The sequence below is a fragment of the Episyrphus balteatus genome, chromosome 2, assembly GCF_945859705.1.
Source record: "Episyrphus balteatus chromosome 2, idEpiBalt1.1, whole genome shotgun sequence".
In the NCBI taxonomy this organism is placed as follows: domain Eukaryota; kingdom Metazoa; phylum Arthropoda; class Insecta; order Diptera; family Syrphidae; genus Episyrphus; species Episyrphus balteatus.
In genome coordinates this window covers 111,717,366-111,735,208 of record NC_079135.1, presented here as the reverse complement: position 1 = coordinate 111,735,208, position 17,843 = coordinate 111,717,366, and the positions used below count along the sequence as shown (strand labels likewise).

The 17,843-nt window shown below is 31.4% G+C and overlaps 1 protein-coding gene across 1 annotated transcript; it reads right to left on the bottom strand.

Annotated features, from left to right (window-relative positions):
• Positions 1-9,177: 9,177 nt before the first annotated feature.
• LOC129909657 (uncharacterized) lies at positions 9,178-14,016 on the bottom strand. Its single transcript, XM_055986732.1, has one exon. The coding sequence runs from the start codon at positions 14,014-14,016 to the stop codon at positions 9,178-9,180; it is 4,839 nt and encodes a 1,612-aa protein (XP_055842707.1).
• Positions 14,017-17,843: the final 3,827 nt, after the last annotated feature.

Sequence of the window (17,843 nt, the reverse complement as noted above, 5' to 3'; positions counted from 1 at the left end):
TTTCGAATTTTCGCTGCTCCGTATTCCGTATTCGATAATTTATGTATTTATTAGTTATTTATTAAAAAAATATTAAAATATATTGATAAGTATCTAACAGAGGAAAGCAAACATGAACAGAAACAATTACTTCAATACTTCATTAGTATAACTTCATTGAAGAACTTCCAACTAGATGATGGATAAAAACAAACAATAGATCGCAAAGCGAAAATTATAGTCCCACAACTTTTTTGAAGTTATACTTCTTATGGGACGGTGGGTATGAAAATTTGTTTTTTGACAAGAACTCCGAGACAATTGGGCAGCAGGGCTGTCGTTTCACCTTTATAGTTGGTAGCAGTATTTTAAAATGCAGTATGCCGCAGTACGGTAAAAAAAACACACAACACGTGGCAAGTTGCATGTTTCATGTCGCAAATCGCGTGGCATGAATCATGGTGCAAGTGCATGCGGCAAGTGGCATTCAATGTGACAAAATGCATGTGGCAATTTGCATGTGGCAATTAAATATTCATTTAATATACTGAGTGTGAAGTATAACTTCAGTCGCGTGTACATGTGTGCACAGTGTGCACAAAAAGAGTGTGTGCACTGCACACACTCTTTTTTTTTAAATATCTTCCTGTATCTAGCCTCTTGTTTTTTTCCGGCCTCTTCTCCTTCATTAAATCACCAATTAAAAGAACCAATAAGTCCTAAATATTACTAAAATTACATTTTGATGCAAATGTCATCTCTATACGTAAACCATCGCATCTTTTAGGCCGAAGAAAGAAACATAAACCGTTTTTCTAACAGAAACACGAGTGATTTTAAAAAACAATAATTTTAAAGAAAGAAACAAATCCCGGCTTTATTTCTTTCATTCTACTGATAAATTTTAACTTATTTTAATTTTTTTGAAAAGTGTCAATTTTCATATTTTAAAACTAACGGAAAACTAGCATAACCACATTCTTAGAACCGTAAAATAAAGAAGTTATGCAGTTATTTGCGTTTTGCCAACAATATGCTGAGATGTATTTATTCCCTTCTTCCAATTGGTGATTCAATTGATATTTTTATATTCTAAAAAAGGAACCGATATAATATTGCTATTAGATATTTATTTTAATGTAGAAATACTTTTTTTCGCCAGTTTACTTTTTATTTAATTGCGTTTAGTGAAGATTATTTGCAATATTAAACTGTTTTTACTTGCTCTATAGGGCAAGTATTGGTTTCGTGTAGAAAAAAAAATCGAGGTTTTAATCAAAACCAACATTACGATTATGGAGAAGATCAAAAAAGTGGTTTTCGTCATGCTGTCCGTCGGTCTGTGCGTCTGTGCGAAAAAAAGTATTTCTACATTAAAATAAATATCTAATAGCAATATTATATTTTACCAATTTTAGAAAAGAATTAACTTAAAAGTGACTAACGATTTTATGAAAAAAAAGCAATAAAGTGTTAGTTTTTAATAGTTTCTATTTTTGAAGAAGAAAGTTTGATTTTTTTTTTTTGAATAGTCACATTTTAGAAAATTTTACATTAATTTTTTTCTGAAATTTGGAATGTAGATTATGGTTATGCAAAATTTCATAAAAACTTTATATAAAATAGTTTTTTTTCCGAAAAATGTTTATAACGATTTCTAAAGATTTTGATTTTTTTCTTTCTAAAAATGCGCCTTTATAAAAAAAATCAAATTGCTCAAATTCATTTAAGATGTTGTTATTTTGTTTGATTTGAAGAACGAACTATTTTTTTTTCTGATATGTACTTACATTAAACAAATCTTATTTATATAAAATTTTTTAAAATAAAGCAATTGCAAATCTAAGTTCGTGAGATCGAGTCATGCTTTTTGTTTTTGATCTACATTGATAGGAAACACCTATAACACTTATAACAATTTTGAACTTGAACAGAAGATTTGATGCTTTTTTTTTCAAAATAGATACTCCAAAATCAGTTTCCAAGGAGCCCCGCAAATTTACTCTCGCACACTCCTCATTTTAGTCTAGCGCCGCCTCTGCATATACAATTCGACCAGAACGTACCTACACTAAAGGAAAGAGAAGAGCTTGTGTAACGATATTTTTGCTGAGGAATACTTTGCACACCTTCAAAAGAACACGCCTATTGTTTTAGTATTTTTACAAATCGAAATCCATTTCACACTTTTGACTCAATTCAAAATCGTCATCCATGAAATGTTCAGCTTATTTTCTATTATAAGCTTTTAATCTGTTGCATTATCTTACAAAAGCTCCCAGCAACGTCCGAACAATATCCATTATTATTGTTTATCCTTATAATCTAGTGAGTGATACCCATTTCCAAGTCCAAACACGAACACAGATGAATAGAACCTCCTAAACTTCCACCTTCACGCTTCACAGTTCAGTTAACAATCGGTAATGCAACAAGCAACAAGTAGGTTTATACTTTATGGTAAAAGGCTTAGTGAAAGTTGATATAATAACTTTAGGTATTTTCTCTTGAAATGTATTTTCTATAAGGACCTAAGCTAATCCTTTCAATTTGATGAATCCTTCTCATAGTGGTTTTGGTTTCTATAGTGAATCTAATTAGTGTCAGCCAGTCATTCATATCCCTCTTGTGCGTGCTATGTATATTGTATATAATATCCTTTTATTCTCGGTATTTATTGCCGGTTTTATATCAATCACAACTTGTCAGTTGGAAAAATGACTAAGATGAAAACATAAAAGTGAAATCCATCAGGATAGAAAATGTTTTTGTTTTTCTTTTGTTTTTTTGTTGTTGTTGGCAATAATAAGTAGGTATATTCAACCAGTTTTCCAAGATATTTAAAATGAACAAAATGTGCCTGGAAGATTAAATAAATCTATAAAGAGATTCCAAAGAACGAAAAATGAAAAGTCAACAGCTATGCGTTGGTAGATTCTTTGTGTTTGAGTTTAAATACCTCAAAGGACTTTTTTAATTGGATTAACCTCAGAAACGATTCATCTTGATTAAATATTTGTTAAATCTTTCGAACTGTGTTGCTAATTAACATGTGCTTCTGTTAAAACTACAGGTGATTTGGAAAATAAATTGGCAAAACTTTAGATTTAAAATCAAATTTTTGAACAGAATGTGAGGTATTTGTTGGCTGCCAAGGAAATTTCGAGTTAAAGTTAATCAAGTTTTAAGGTTTACTTAACAGCATTTTTCAAAAATAAAACAGCTTAAATAATATGCACCATTTGTACCTACAACTTTAAATTGCTCTTCTAATGCCAATATTCTTTTTAATTGAGAGGATTTCATCTTTATTAAAGCAATTTTAAACTGTTGAGTGTTGATGCTGGTTTTTTTTTTACTTTTGTATGAAATATTTAGGAGAAATACAAAATCCGCCTTTAAACAATAGAAATTTACTATCAGCATCGAACAGTATTGCCTTTAGGGATAAGCCCCTTTGTTTGGTATTAAAAAACGATTCAATTCATCAAACATGAAAGGTTTACCACAACCGATATCCCTTATCGACAAATGTCCGAAAAATGAAAGTCTTCAAGTGAAAGTGATGAAAATGGGTATGTAATTTTAGGGTTAAGGGACTACCTAATGTGTATTGAAAAAGAATTACGATACAAAATAACTTTGTCCGGTCTTTTGTAAATGAACGATTAACCATCATGATGTTAAGGTTAAATGGGGAACATTATAAGCCCGTATTAAAGTACTTTACAAATAAAAGTATATGTAGGAATTCTGAATAAGGAAACATACCTAAATAAAATAAACTCAACCTACGAGTATCAACAAGTTAGGTATGCCTACCTTACCAACATAATGTTCCTAAATTTTTCTGACAATAACCCATCATAGAATTGTGAGATTATAATTTTGAATTTATAATTTATTCAATTTACATACAAAATGTTATTCATGAATCATGATTCCTGGTTCATGAATGAAATAAAATATTGAAAAGTTGTACCCTTGAGACCTTGAGTAATCTATGAATATGATTTTAACATGTTCCAAGAAGTATTCTTTTCAAATAATGTATCAATTTACATATATTCTAAAATTATACCTAGTTGCAATATTCAATTTATCTATCGATTTTGGGTTTTTAATAATCCCTCTTGAGACTAAAAAATTGTATGTACCTATTATACGAGTATGATTTCATTTTGGAAGTAAAAATTGATAAAATGCGAGTGTGAATAAAATGAACCATTATTAGATATTGTTTAAGTTGGTCTTTTTTCAGTTTGAAAAATTGAAACTTAGAAGAAAATTAGGTAAATGAATTTATATTCCAAATGGACTGCGCATAATGATTTCTTCTATAATGATTAAAAAAAAATAAAAATCATATTTATGAAACGAACATCCTGAGAGCCCACGAAGGGACCGGCAAGGTATTTTTTAGTTAAAAAGCTGTTGATAATGGCGAAAACAGCCAAGGAAAAAAAATCTGTTAAAAAATGTAGTTTTCTTGCACTTACCTATTTCGATTTTCTCAACAAAAAAAAGCCATAGGATGAGCATATGGTTTTCAGTATTGATGAGGTTATTTTTTCAATCAATCAAAATTTATTTTTTCATTTCAATCGTAATGAAATCCATAATTCTTGATAAAAATAGTAGGTAGGTTAGGTACTAGGTACTTACTCAATATGTTTTTTAAAACTTTTTTTTTTTTACTTTGAAATCGATTATTTCGAAAACGATTGATTGAAAGAACTTGATTTAAAATTACACCTAAGTGCATAATAATTCTGGCTTTTGGAAAAGGTATCATTTATAACTTTAAGTGTTGCCGTTGTTTTAAGTTTTTTTTTCATTTTAGAACATTTTTTAGTAAATTGCCCCTCCGCCTAAAGGGCAACCAAAAGATATTGTTGAACTTCTACAAAAAACCGTTATCAATTTTTGTCACCTTAGTTATTTTCTATCGTACTCTCCTCCTATTCTACACTCTCCTCCTATTCTACACTCCATCAAGTTATAGTAAATATTATTTTTCTTGAACTTGTTCCCAGGGGTAAAATTTAATAATTTTTTAACGAAAAACAATAAAATGATGCATATGTACACAGAGAAAAATATGACCACCTAGAAACACCTAAAAACAGATTGCCATATTGTTTTACTGCCCATATGTTTTATGAGGAGATCTTATTAAAAGCAACGATTAATAAGGTTTTTTTATAAGAATTTCTTATTATTTTTATAAGAAAATCTTATTAAAATTTGAGTGAAAAGTTAATTTTTTTTGCAACTTGGCATAGCGGGTTGGTTCAGGTGGTGAGGTGGGCGACTAATAATTTGAGGTCTCCAGTTCGATTCCCGGCCTGGTCGTGGTTTTTTTCTTTTCAAAACCCTACAAGTGCAGAAACAACCCGATAGTTTTAATAAGGTTTCCTTCTTGGATGAAAACCATAGAGAAATCTTAGGGCGATTTTGTTCACTATTGCTCAACTTGAAGCAAACTCTCAAGTTAACAAACTTGAGAGTTGACTCAAACTCGAGAGTTAAAACAAAAGTTGAGAATCTATTTTGTTCACTATTTTTTTCTTAACTCTCGAGTTTAAAAAACAAAAGTTGGCTAACTTTTATTTTTAAAAATATCCCTGGGATATTTGTGACAAAAAACAAAAATATTGACAGCTTATAATCATATTTTGAATGTTTTACTACATCGGTTAGAATTTTATTAAAGCTGGTGTATTATTTTGCATTGCTGGTGTACAAAATGCCGAATTTTTCGAAAGTCTAAAATCCAAATGAAATCAATTTCGGCATTCAAATTCATGGTTAATTTATAAAAAAAATATAAAATGCGTAATGATAACTGAACTGAAGTAAATGTAATTGGATGGAAGTGAAAACATTCTAGCGTCCGCTTCGTCGACAGAAATCTTAAACAGATATTTTCATTAAAAGAAAACCTGAAAAATTCCTTATTGCAAGATCCATACCACCAGAAAATATTGTATATTGGTATATTTTCGTGAATAAAATGTTTTTATTTAAAGTTTTTTTTTATTGTAATACATAAGAAAATATATAATGCAATTCTCTCAATTTTTTAAAAATTGTTTTGGTTTTTGTTTTGTTTAAAAAAAAATGTTTATGAATTTGCTCTTTAAATTAGCGGGGCAATATTTTGTATCGATTTCTCTTAAAAGAATAGGCTTATTTTTCGAAACTTCGTTACTTTGGAACATTAACTTTCATTGCACAGTAACAGCAAAATTAGATTTTGACAGGAAAATTAAAAAAAAAATTAATTTTGAAGCAAAATCTCAAGTTTGGTTGGCAAACTTCTACTTTTTCCGGAAGTTGAGAAAACCGAAAGTTTATCAACTCTCGAGTTTTAAATCGAAAGTTAAAAACGTCAACTTGGCGTGAACAAAACCAAATTCACAAGTTGAAGATAAAAATTCCCAAGTTATGTTTAACTTCTAGTGAACAAAATCACCCTTATTGTTTTTGTTCTATTTTATATGGTCTATTTTTCTCTGTGTACACGGAAAAATAAAGACCACAAAAAAGAGCGGGTTCCACAATGAATTAAGCGGATTTTCGTCCGTTGTTTTTTGCTAAGATGATAATTTGTCCGCTTAATTTAAGTTCCGTCTTAAACAAATCATCTTAATTTCTTTAATGCGCAGATTTAAAGGCAAATCCATATTATTATATTAAGTTAAGGTCCGATGTTTACATATACCCCAAACGTCAAATTAAGAATATTTGAATCAACCAATAAAGCCTGCTAAACTTCTCAACAATATAGTAAACATCATATCAATAGAGCATCCGGCCAATGATGCAATCCAAAATTATAACTTAAACAAGTACGATCACAATCATGCAGGTAATCAATACCCCTGGGATGCAGTGTTCCAGATTCCAGTTGATGAGATCACCATCTCCCACCATAAAGTTAGATATAAGAAAACACTTGAAATGTATTTTAGTCTTAAGTCTGATATTGTACCCGTTACACTGAACCAAATCCTTACGTAAATACAACGAAAAAATTCGTTGAGCCAACGAAAATTTAATTAATTTTCAGCCGGTGAAAAATTTAATTGGCTCAACGAAATGGCTTTCATACGTTAATGAAGAACTTCATCAATTAACGAAAACTTTCGTATTTTAATGAAATTTTTCATAAAAAATTTTGATCGAGAATTAATGAATTTTTACATCACTTTACGAAATTTTTTCATCAATTAACGAAAAAATTTAATTAAAACTTTCGTAAACTAACGAAGTTTTTCGTAAATTTTATGAATATTTTAATTAAATTACGAAAAAATATTCGTTAGCTAACGAAACTTTTCGTTGTATTAATTATTTTTTTAGTAGATTATTTTTACATTCTTTTCGTAGAATTTTTTCGTTAACCTACGAATTTTTTCATTCATTTTTATTTTTATAAATATTTAATTGGACCTGTTAAATCATTGATTCAATAGTCCAAACCAAAAATTGGCGTTTCGACCCGGTGGAGCTCACTTAAGTCAACTGATGAGTCCGACTTATCGTGAGACACCTTGTCTATACGCAAATATTTTTTATATTCAGCTCAGCTTACATAGATTTTTAAACAAAAACCTAATGTGAACTATATAAAGCAAGATTCAATTTTTAATCATTAAAACAGAAATGCACCCAAGTCTACGTTTTTTTTTTTTGTAAGGCAACGATTTTTACTTGCTCTATAGGGCAAGTATTGGTTTCGTGTCGAAAAAAAAAATTGAGGTTTTAATCAAAACCAACATTACGATGATGGAGAATTCCGAAAAAGTGGGTCTCGCAATTCCGTCCGTGCGTCTGTGCGTCTGTGCGTCTGTGCGTCTGTGCGTCTGTGCGTCCATCTGTACACATTTCTACTGGCTAAACGGGTGGTCGGATTTTCTTCAAATTTGGTACAGATGATTTTTATAGAATTTCGAAAGTTGGTTTTTTTTTGTTTTTTTATATCTCGTTTATATCGTATACCTCCCATACAAAAAAATACGATATTGCAAATTTCTCGAAAACGGCTCTAACGATTTTGATTAAACTTTGCAGACTTAATATTCAAGGCAATTGCAATAATACTGCATTTTTAGATTTTCTCAAAAAAGTCTAAAAAGTGTACCTCCCATACAAATTTTTCAGTTCAAACCAAATAACTCGAAAACGGCTCTAACGATTTTGATTAAACTTTGCAAACGTAATATTCAAAGCAATTGCAATAATACTGCATTTTAAGTTTTTCTCAAAAAAGTCAAAAAAGTGTACCTCCCATACAAATTTTTCAGTTCAAACCAATTAACACGAAAACGGCTCTAACGATTTTGATTAAACTTTGCAGACGTAATATTCAAGGCAATTGCAATAATACTGCATTTTTAGATTATCTCAAAAAAGTCAAAAAAGTGTACCTCCCATACAAATTTTTCAGTTCAAACCAATTAACACGAAAACGGCTCTAACGATTTTGATTAAACTTTGCAGACTTAATATTCAAGGCAATTGCAATAATACTGCATTTTTAGATTTTCTCAAAAAAGTCTAAAAAGTGTACCTCCCATACAAATTTTTCAGTTCAAACCAAATAACTCGAAAACGGCTCTAACGATTTTGATTAAACTTTGCAGACGTAATATTCAAAACAATTGCAATAATACTGCATTTTTAGTTTTTCTCAAAAAAGTCTAAAAAGTGTACCTACCTCCCATACAAATTTTTCAAATTGTACCAAATAACTCGAAAACGGCTCTAATGTAATATACAATATAATTGCAATATAACTGCATTTTTTTTTCTTCAAAAAAGTCAAACACAAAAAAAATTCAGCAAAATCTGTCCTAAATGTCGGCTCTTCCCTTTTATGAACCAAATTTTTCTAAAAATTATATAACCCACATTTCTTAAAACCTACAACTTAGCTTATATTTTTTTTAACACTCAAAATAAAATTTTAGGTCTTTCCACGTTACCCAGGAGGTAGACCCTTCACGCGTTTTTTTTACCGAGGTTTCCCCGGTAGGCATAGTCCTCATGTTGTAATGTAAGAAATACGGTTATGAACAAAAAATGTATGCAAAATGAATGTAACATTATAATAAAGAAAAAAAAAAACAATTATAAAAGAAGAACTATGAAAACCTAACCAAAACCTATTCGATCATCTCACCATATTAATTATTCTTGTGGAAATATAAAGTAAATTGGTTTATGATCTGAGAAGAAGCTTTCATACACTCCACACTCTAGTGGATGTATGTTTGAAAATATGACATCAATTTGGGTATTGTTGTCTGTAGTAACTGTATTGTTAGGTAGTGCGGATCTAAGATTCCATTCCGTCAAAGTTTCATGGAGAAATGTGTTCGGCTTATTTCTTAAATTGATGTTAAAATCTCCCAACAGAACGATTTTTCCAAGTAATTTGTGTCTTATTTCATTCATAAAATCTTTGAATTGTTCCCTAAAGTCTTCAAATGAAGCCGAAGGAGATTTATAACCTGCGATAACTAAAACTTCACCTAATTCAAATGAGAGCAAATCAATATGAGTTTTCTTTGTCGAATCTATAATTATTTGTATTGTAGCCGATTTGATGCTCTTTGTGTCAATTGATAAGGTTTCCTTTACAAAACACATTAATCCTCTGGGCTTACGCTTTTTATAATCCTGATCTGACCTATAAATTAGTTTAAATCCCGGTATATTCAAAGAATCTGAATAAAGTGTTTGAGTTTCGGAAAAAACTAAAACATCACAATTTGAGTACCAGTGATCGGCTATAACGCAATTTATGTTCTTTTTAAGAGAACGAGCATTTTGGTAAGCAACAATTAAGCCGGTTTTTTGGTCAAAATTTTTAAACGACAAATTCATTTTACAATCATTTCTAAGACGTCTTAACTCATCCAAAATCAAATTTTCTTCGGCTGTAGCATTTGGTGGTGAGAAATTACCAATTATAAAAAGCCCTGTCAAAGATGTTACTCTACTTAACGCAACGTACATCATAGATCTTCTGATTTTTTTCGATTTTCTCAGATCGATGCACACTTTATCGTATGTTTGGCCTTGGCTTTTATGAATTGTTATGGCTTCTGCTGGAACTATTGGAAATTGTTTTCTAAGAATTTGGTATGTGTTAACGGTATTCACATTTATTGAATGAACTTTCCTTTCAATAGGGACCAAGTTGCGGTCTATGTCATTTAATTCTATGAATTTATTTAAGGACTGTCGGGCTTTCAATCCAACTTGAGGATTTGGTGGAAATAAAATCCAAATTTTGTCTACTTCACTCGTATTGGGTTTCATTGAAATGTGCTTGAGTTCACCACAGGCTCCGTTCACCAAACCGTCTTCAACATCTATATTTGTTGTAATCATATATTTTATGTTTTTCTTAAGACGTACTATATTTGAAAGACCCCCTAAATCAGACAACTTTTTCTTCTGAAGTGCTTCCAATGCTCGTTTTTTAATTGCTTCTCCCACTTTTCCAAGCACAGAATCGATGGATGTGGCACTTATTTCTTCACCCGGTGCTTTTGACAGTTTTAAACTATTATACTCATCAACGTCATTATTCGTTGAGTACAATCGAATTACGTCTTCAGGTATAGAAGTGCTATCAACTTCACGACTCTTAACTAGCTGAATATCTTCACTTGTCATTGTTCCCGTAGCAAGATTATTCAGTGCGTTTATAAATAAGGTTTCATTTTGTTGGCGCATGATTTTGGTTAGCTCAAAAATTTTGAAAAGTGCCCATAACGTGTTCGTTTCGGCAAAAACATTTAAGTCGTTATTTTGTGGTGCCTTAAATATAAACGTGTCAAAGACAGGAGGTAACTGGTTCAAGTCTCCAACTAAAATAATGGAAATCCCTCCAAATGGTTCATTTCGGCCCATAACCTGTCGTAGTCTTGTATCTACCCTACTTAGAAGACGACTTCCAACCATTGATATTTCATCAATAATAAGCAATTTAAGATTGATTAACTTTTGTCGTATCGTGTTCGCAATATCACTGGAAAGATTGGGCATGGTCCCTCCGTACTGAGAAACGGGGAGAGCGAAAGCTGTATGAAGTGTCACCCCATTAATCAAAAAAGCAGCTTTTCCTGAGGGAGCAGTTAGCAAAACTTTTATGGAATCTCCAATTGCTCCCGGTCTATTATCAAAATATTTAGTAATTAGTTGGAATATGGAGTTGATTACCGTAGATTTACCGACTCCAGCAGAACCACTTAAGAATATATTAAGAGGCAAACAGTTTTTCGTTTTAAAACAATTATATACATGCATTACAAATTCTCGTTGGTCTTTGTTTAATTTGTTCAGCAGTAAAATCATACGCTCTTGGGAAATTTTGGGTGGACTCACGAAACGATTAACTAAATTTTCCTTTTTATTTTCTACTCCGCCCTGCTCTAAAATATCTATCTGCTCTGGTTCAGGAAGAAAATCTGATGGAGTGCATTCATGCCTTTCGTTGCCTTGTCTTATTTCTTCAAGTGCTTCATCTAAAATATCGTCTTCTACTATGGCATATTTTAATCTATTCGCTTCAACTAATGTTCTATTCCTCAAATAAGCTTCCTTAGAATCGATATTTTCTATTTCCTCGGCCTCATTTCTCCAAGGCATAAATAAAAGTATCTGCTCACGATAATAATTGTGTGGATCCTGTGCCAATTTGTATCTTCTATATCGAATTATCTTAGAATTGTGCCTTAAATGATAGTTATCTTCGTTTTCATTTTCTTCATCATTTTGCCTACGCGAATGTGTGAAATTCGCAACAAAATCTGCTAAGCATAATTCTTCGTGTTTCACAGGCCTTTTTGAATATTTTTTAAAGTCATTTTCGACAAAAATGTCAGTGGAATCAGAGTTAAGGTTCTGAAGAAACTTATTGGACTTTAGCATCATTAATCTACTTTCAATTGGACTTGTATTTATAAAAACATGTCCTCTACTACTTTTCGACAATGGCAAAGATAGTACGTGATATGCAGCTTCTTGAGCAGACATCAAATTGCTGTTGAGAAAAACATTCGCGATATTTCTAAATTTGTCTTTAATATTTTTATGGCCCTGATTAATATCTGATGCAGCATCTCTTAGAAGCTTGGATAAACCAGCATCCACTTTGCTAATGTAGTTCACAATATAATTAGCTATTCCGTATTCCTCCAAGACAAACTGAACATCGATGTTCGACTCAAACAAATTCAAAACGTCCTTATTGTAGGAATTTATTGCAACTTCTAAACTGTTGCGTTTTAAAAATACTTGGGGGTTCTTTAAGGAATTCCTGATCGCATTAATGTATTGGGACTCTGTAATTTTGAGTGAATGCAGTATCTCACCAAAAGGAACAAGGGATGGTTTTTCAAAATAATGTTGCATTTGGGTCCTAATTTTTCCTAAAATAGCTGAAAGTTCTTCTTTTTCTTTACCTACTGGAGTTTCGGGAAGAGGTTCAAGAATTTGGGTTTCTAGCATAACTGGTATAGGGAAGTTAAACCTGCATTTGGTTTTATTTAACTTTCCCTTATTACAAGTATGCGAATGCCTATGGCGAAGGTAGGGTATATAGGGACTAATAGGGTTATCTTCGCACGTGATAAACCTATCAATAAACGAGGTGCATCGCGACTTGCTTTCCTCATCGTTTAATTTATAAACAGGAGCATTTTTGAGCCATAAGAACATGTGCTCATGGGGTGAACCACGCATCTGGAATTCTACTCTTTGATAACTGTCTAGGACTTCAAATTCGTTGAATGGCCCATTTTTGCTTTTTATGTACTTCATAAATTTGGCAACTTTATGGTCAAAATATCTAGCACAAGTAACAGGGTCATTTCTGATAAGCTCAGTTTTTTCGCAGTTTTCTAGTGACATGGCTTCTTCAATACTAAGTGTTTGGTTATTTAATAGTTTTGAAAGAAGTTGGATTAATTCCGGCCAATTCGATTCGGCAGCAGACAGAGTTAAAAAGAGTGTAGGTTTGCCCAATTGGCGAATCATTGCCATTAATTGCATTTTTTTTAACTCCCAGTATGACGGAGATGACGGAATACGGTTTAAAATCCTGTACCCTGCGTCGTGTTGAATAAGGGAATCAACAAAATTTTTCTTTAAAATATTGTCTGCGGTCACTTGATTTGTTCTTTTGCTCTTCCGGAGGCAAATATTAATATTTGAGAGACACGATTGTTCGAGTTTCTTTTTTGCCATGTATAAAATTTTAGTGGGAACACACCCGCGCCTGTCATTTCGCCGAGCGATTGACTTTGCTCTCTCTGAGTAAGATATTTTGTTTGAAGATTCTAAGGGATGCCCACAATAAATTTTAGGAAAACATAGTTCCTCTAAATTTGGGTATAAGTGCCATGGTACTGGAGTCTTCCCTTGACCAGGTGCTATTATTGGAATGCAATCTGCTGCTTCTTTGTTTCTATCAATAACTAAGACCTCATCGTGAATCTCTTGTTGTAAAACCTGATACTCTTCAAATCTTTTGCCCTTATTTGATGTACTAGGTTTTGCTTTCGGTAACCCTTTGAATTCATCCAAATTAATTTCTTCTAACATGCTATCACCTTGTGAAAACCTATCGAGAGAGCCCTGTGGGTTCTGTGCATCATTAGAGTCCACAATGAACTCAACTAATTCATCATACTCCTTGTCATACTGATTAAGGTAAGCTTTATCGATTTGAATGTTGTTTTTTATATAGAGAGGTGTGGTCATGAGGTATTTCAAAGCATCACACACAACTGCTGGTCGAATAGTCTCAAACATATAGTTTGTGGCATGGTCAAGATGTCGCCTGAGTTTTAACTGAATCGTCTTCATATTGTCAAAACGCCGTGGCAGTACCTGCAGCATATCATTCACCTCAACTGAAATATTGACAACGCTTCCTTTCATTCCAAGTTGGGGATTCAGGGCAAAGGGTTTCAAATCGCGAATTTGCATAAAATTGATGAAGGGCGCAACCATTCTTTCTTCAAGAGGAGAAAGTATTTGTATACAATTTGGAATGGGAATAAATTTAAGTCCATTTGTGGTCGCTAATTTTGGAATAACACCTTTTTGGACGTATCTATAACAAGTCTTACATGTCCACGGTGACAAATTACTTCTCAATTTATCTATGCTCTCAACAAATTCTTTTCCAAAATATTTTTTGGAATAATTAGTTTGGTATTTTACAACTGAATGCGCGAAAAATAGCCCTTCACAAAAACAACAAATATGCTCAGGACACATGCTTCTTTCTTTAATAAATCTAAGCTTTGCTTGACAGTCTAAACTGTTTTTCTTTTGCAAGGTATTGTAATATTGTTCTCGAAATTTGTATAAATGATGTTCTCGCTTTTCTTTCCTTTGTTTAGAATTGAGTGCCTTTTCTTTTTGTTTTAATCCAGGGATGCTGCGCCTTGTTTGCATTCTTGTCAATAGTCTTGCATTTTCTTTTTTTTTATAAGTTTCTTTAGTCCTTAAAATCCTTTTCTTAGCTATATCCTTCTTCTTTTCTAATACTCGATTTTCAACTAGGCTACGTCTTGTCTGCATTCTTGTCAATAGTTTCTCATTTTCCCTTTTCTTATAAGTTTCCTCAGTCCTTAAAATCCTTTTCTTAGCTATGTCCTTCTTCTTTTCTAAAATTCGATTTTCAACTAGGCTACGTCTTGTCTGCATTCTTGTCAATAGTTTCTCATTTTCCCTTTTCTTATAAGTTTCCTCAGTCCTTAAAATCCTTTTCTTAGCTATGTCCTTCTTCTTTTCTAAAATTCGATTTTCAACTAGGCTACGTCTTGTCTGCATTCTTGTCAATAGTTTCTCATTTTCCCTTTTCTTATAAGTTTCCTCAGTCCTTAAAATCCTTTTCTTAGCTATGTCCTTCTTCTTTTCTAAAATTCGATTTTCAACTAGGCTACGTCTTGTCTGCATTCTTGTCAATAGTTTCTCATTTTCCCTTTTCTTATAAGTTTCCTCAGTCCTTAAAATCTTTTTCTTAGCTATGTCCTTCTTTTTTTCTAAAATTCGATTTTCAGCTAGACTTCTCCTTGTCTGCATTCTTATTAAAAGACTATCATTTTCCTTATTTTTAAAATCTTTTTGAGATCGCAAGATTTTTTTCCGTTTTACGTCCATTTTTCTTATCGCATGTAGAATTGCTTCATTCTTCCCTTTTCTTGATTCTATTTGGGTTCTCCGTTCTTTTGCTTTAAATGTCTCATTCAAACGTAAAAGTCTTAATCTAGCTTTGTTTTTTTCTAAAATTTGTTTTTGTTTGAATGAAAAACTTTTTCGCTTAACTGTCCACGGAGTTTCATTCTCACAAAATGACTCATACTCTATTTTTAATGGAGTTATACTAAATAGAGGCTTTAGCATTGAATCTAAGGACGATTTAAAGGTTGAAACTAGTTCCTGTATGCTTTTAAACATTAGAAGAACTGCTACACCATTTGTTACAGCGTTAAGATTTTGATCTCTACTATGAGGATCGAACAAACAAATCAAATTTTCGTTCTTTAAAACTGCAACCGACAAATTAGCAACAGTCAAAACACCAAATAATTCGTTGGAAAAAAAACGATTAAGCTCCGTAAAAAAACATTCCGACTCATCAATATAGCCTTGAAAAGGATCTAACTTATATTCTACATGAAAATTGGTATTTTCAACCGAAAAAAATTCAAGAACTTCGTCTGCCGCCAAGTAAAAAGATGACGGCGGCGGTTGGCCAAACCTTTCAACGAAACTGGAAATTGATTGAACATGAAGCTCATGTCCCTGTACCAAAATCTTATCGATGAAATCAGTGTTCCAAGTTGTCACGGATTTAAGTTGGGACATACACAATGCCATCACCGCATTGCTGGTGCACTGAGTATTTCTAAAATTACCGTCAAATATGTCACTGTTCTGACAGAAAGACCCCTTAATACAACTAAAATTGTCATCGTTTTTAGGAATAACGTCGCTACAGACTTTATTTAAGTTTTTATCAGTTTTAGAAAAATTAAATGTTCTATTTTTTTTCCCCTTATTGGTGTTTTGAGATTGTGAAAAATTGTTTTCCATTTCAAATTCAATGTAAAATTTTATCAAAATGTCAAAATCAAATTATGAACAAATTATTTATCTTTCAAAATAACTCACCAATCAATATCTTAACACAATTTGGTCAGTTTCACCGCCTTGCTGGTAGTAGTTTTTTTTTCTTTAGCTGGATCAAAACAAAGGCACAGTATTTCACAAAACTTTGTTTAAAAAAAAAAATAAGAAATCAAATTGATAAAACTTATGTTTCCCTTTTTGGATATTTAAAAAAAAATAGTATGTTAAATTAATCTTCAATATCTATGTTAGTGGTTAAGGCTTAACACTTCACTTTAAGTACTTAATAAGAAAAAGCAAAATTAAACTTTGTCTTTTACTTCACTTTTCACTAGTTTTAATATTGAGGCACTTTGCTGATATATTGCATTAAAAAATGCAGTTGGTTTTAACACAATTTTTGGATTAGATGTACACTTTTAAAACCTGTGTTTGCACAATTTGTTTTTGTAATTGGTTTTAACACAATTTCTATTATAGAGCACTTCCAAAAACTTTGTCTTTACAAAATATTTTTTTTTTTTTTTTTCAAATCTAAATTTTCTTCCGCACTCGGTCAAAAACGATTGTCAATTGATCAAGTGGTTTTGTTTTTAAAGTAAAAGAAACCAACGCGTAATTTAAGGGTTTTTTATAACTCTTAATAGTTATTTGTGACCAATACATAGAAGAATACATATTTGTATGTACATTTATGAATTACCTAACTTCCTATGCTCATGCAAATAGATAATAGATTGGATACCTTCAAGTTTGGTATTTGGGATTTTCCGAAAATATATTAATGAAAAAGAGTTAAAGACTTTAAAAAACTGTATGCATATACCTACACATGTTTGCAAATAACCGGACATATGTACCTGCTTCACTTAAGGGATTTTCCTACAACTATATGGCAATCTAATCACCTAACCCTAAAAATGTGGAAACTTTTTTACCTGAACTAATTGTAGGATTTTCCCAAAAACATTATCATAATGAACAAATGTTTGTCAATTTAAAGTAAAAGCAACGTTTATGAGTACCTACAATAAAAATTGACTTTATCAAATGTATCCATAACAGAAAATGCAATTTTCGGACAATTCCAATTAATGCAATGCCCTAAAGAAATGGCATTGAAGTTTATAAAATAAATTTCTCAAAAAAAAAAAAATATGTTTAAAAAAAAATTTTTTCTAAAAATTCTTTTTTATACAAGAAATCAAATGGCATACTTGGTTTTTTGCAAAAAAACCATTTAAAATAGTGTTTAGTTATTTATAAAAATCAGATTTTATTTTTTTTTCACTACTTATGAAATTCCTTAAAAATATCATGCCTATTTTAAATTTTCCTAATTTTGTTAAATCAAAAGCCTTAACATTAGAGTAACTTTTACCATAAGAGCAAGTACGTGCGACCCCAGTCGTGCATTTTATTTTCGTTAACTGATGTATTTTTTCATAAGCCAATGTAATATTTCATTAGTATATGAAGAATTTTCATAAGCTTATGAAGATTTTCGTTAGTTAATGTTGAATTTCATAGGTTAATGAATTTTTTCGTTACTTAATTAAAACTTTAATAAAGTAAGGAAAAAATTCTTATTTTTATTCTTTAAAATGAGTATGAAATTTTTCGTTAATTGATGAATCTTTTCATTGAATTGGATTTTTTGGCACTAAAAAGGGACGAAAAGTGTATGAAACGTTTTC

Bases quoted from the DNA above. Each gene is read 5' to 3' on its own strand.
- LOC129909657 (XM_055986732.1), bottom strand. From the start codon at position 14,016: ATGGTTGCGCCCTTCATCAATTTTATGCAAATTCGCGATTTGAAACCC.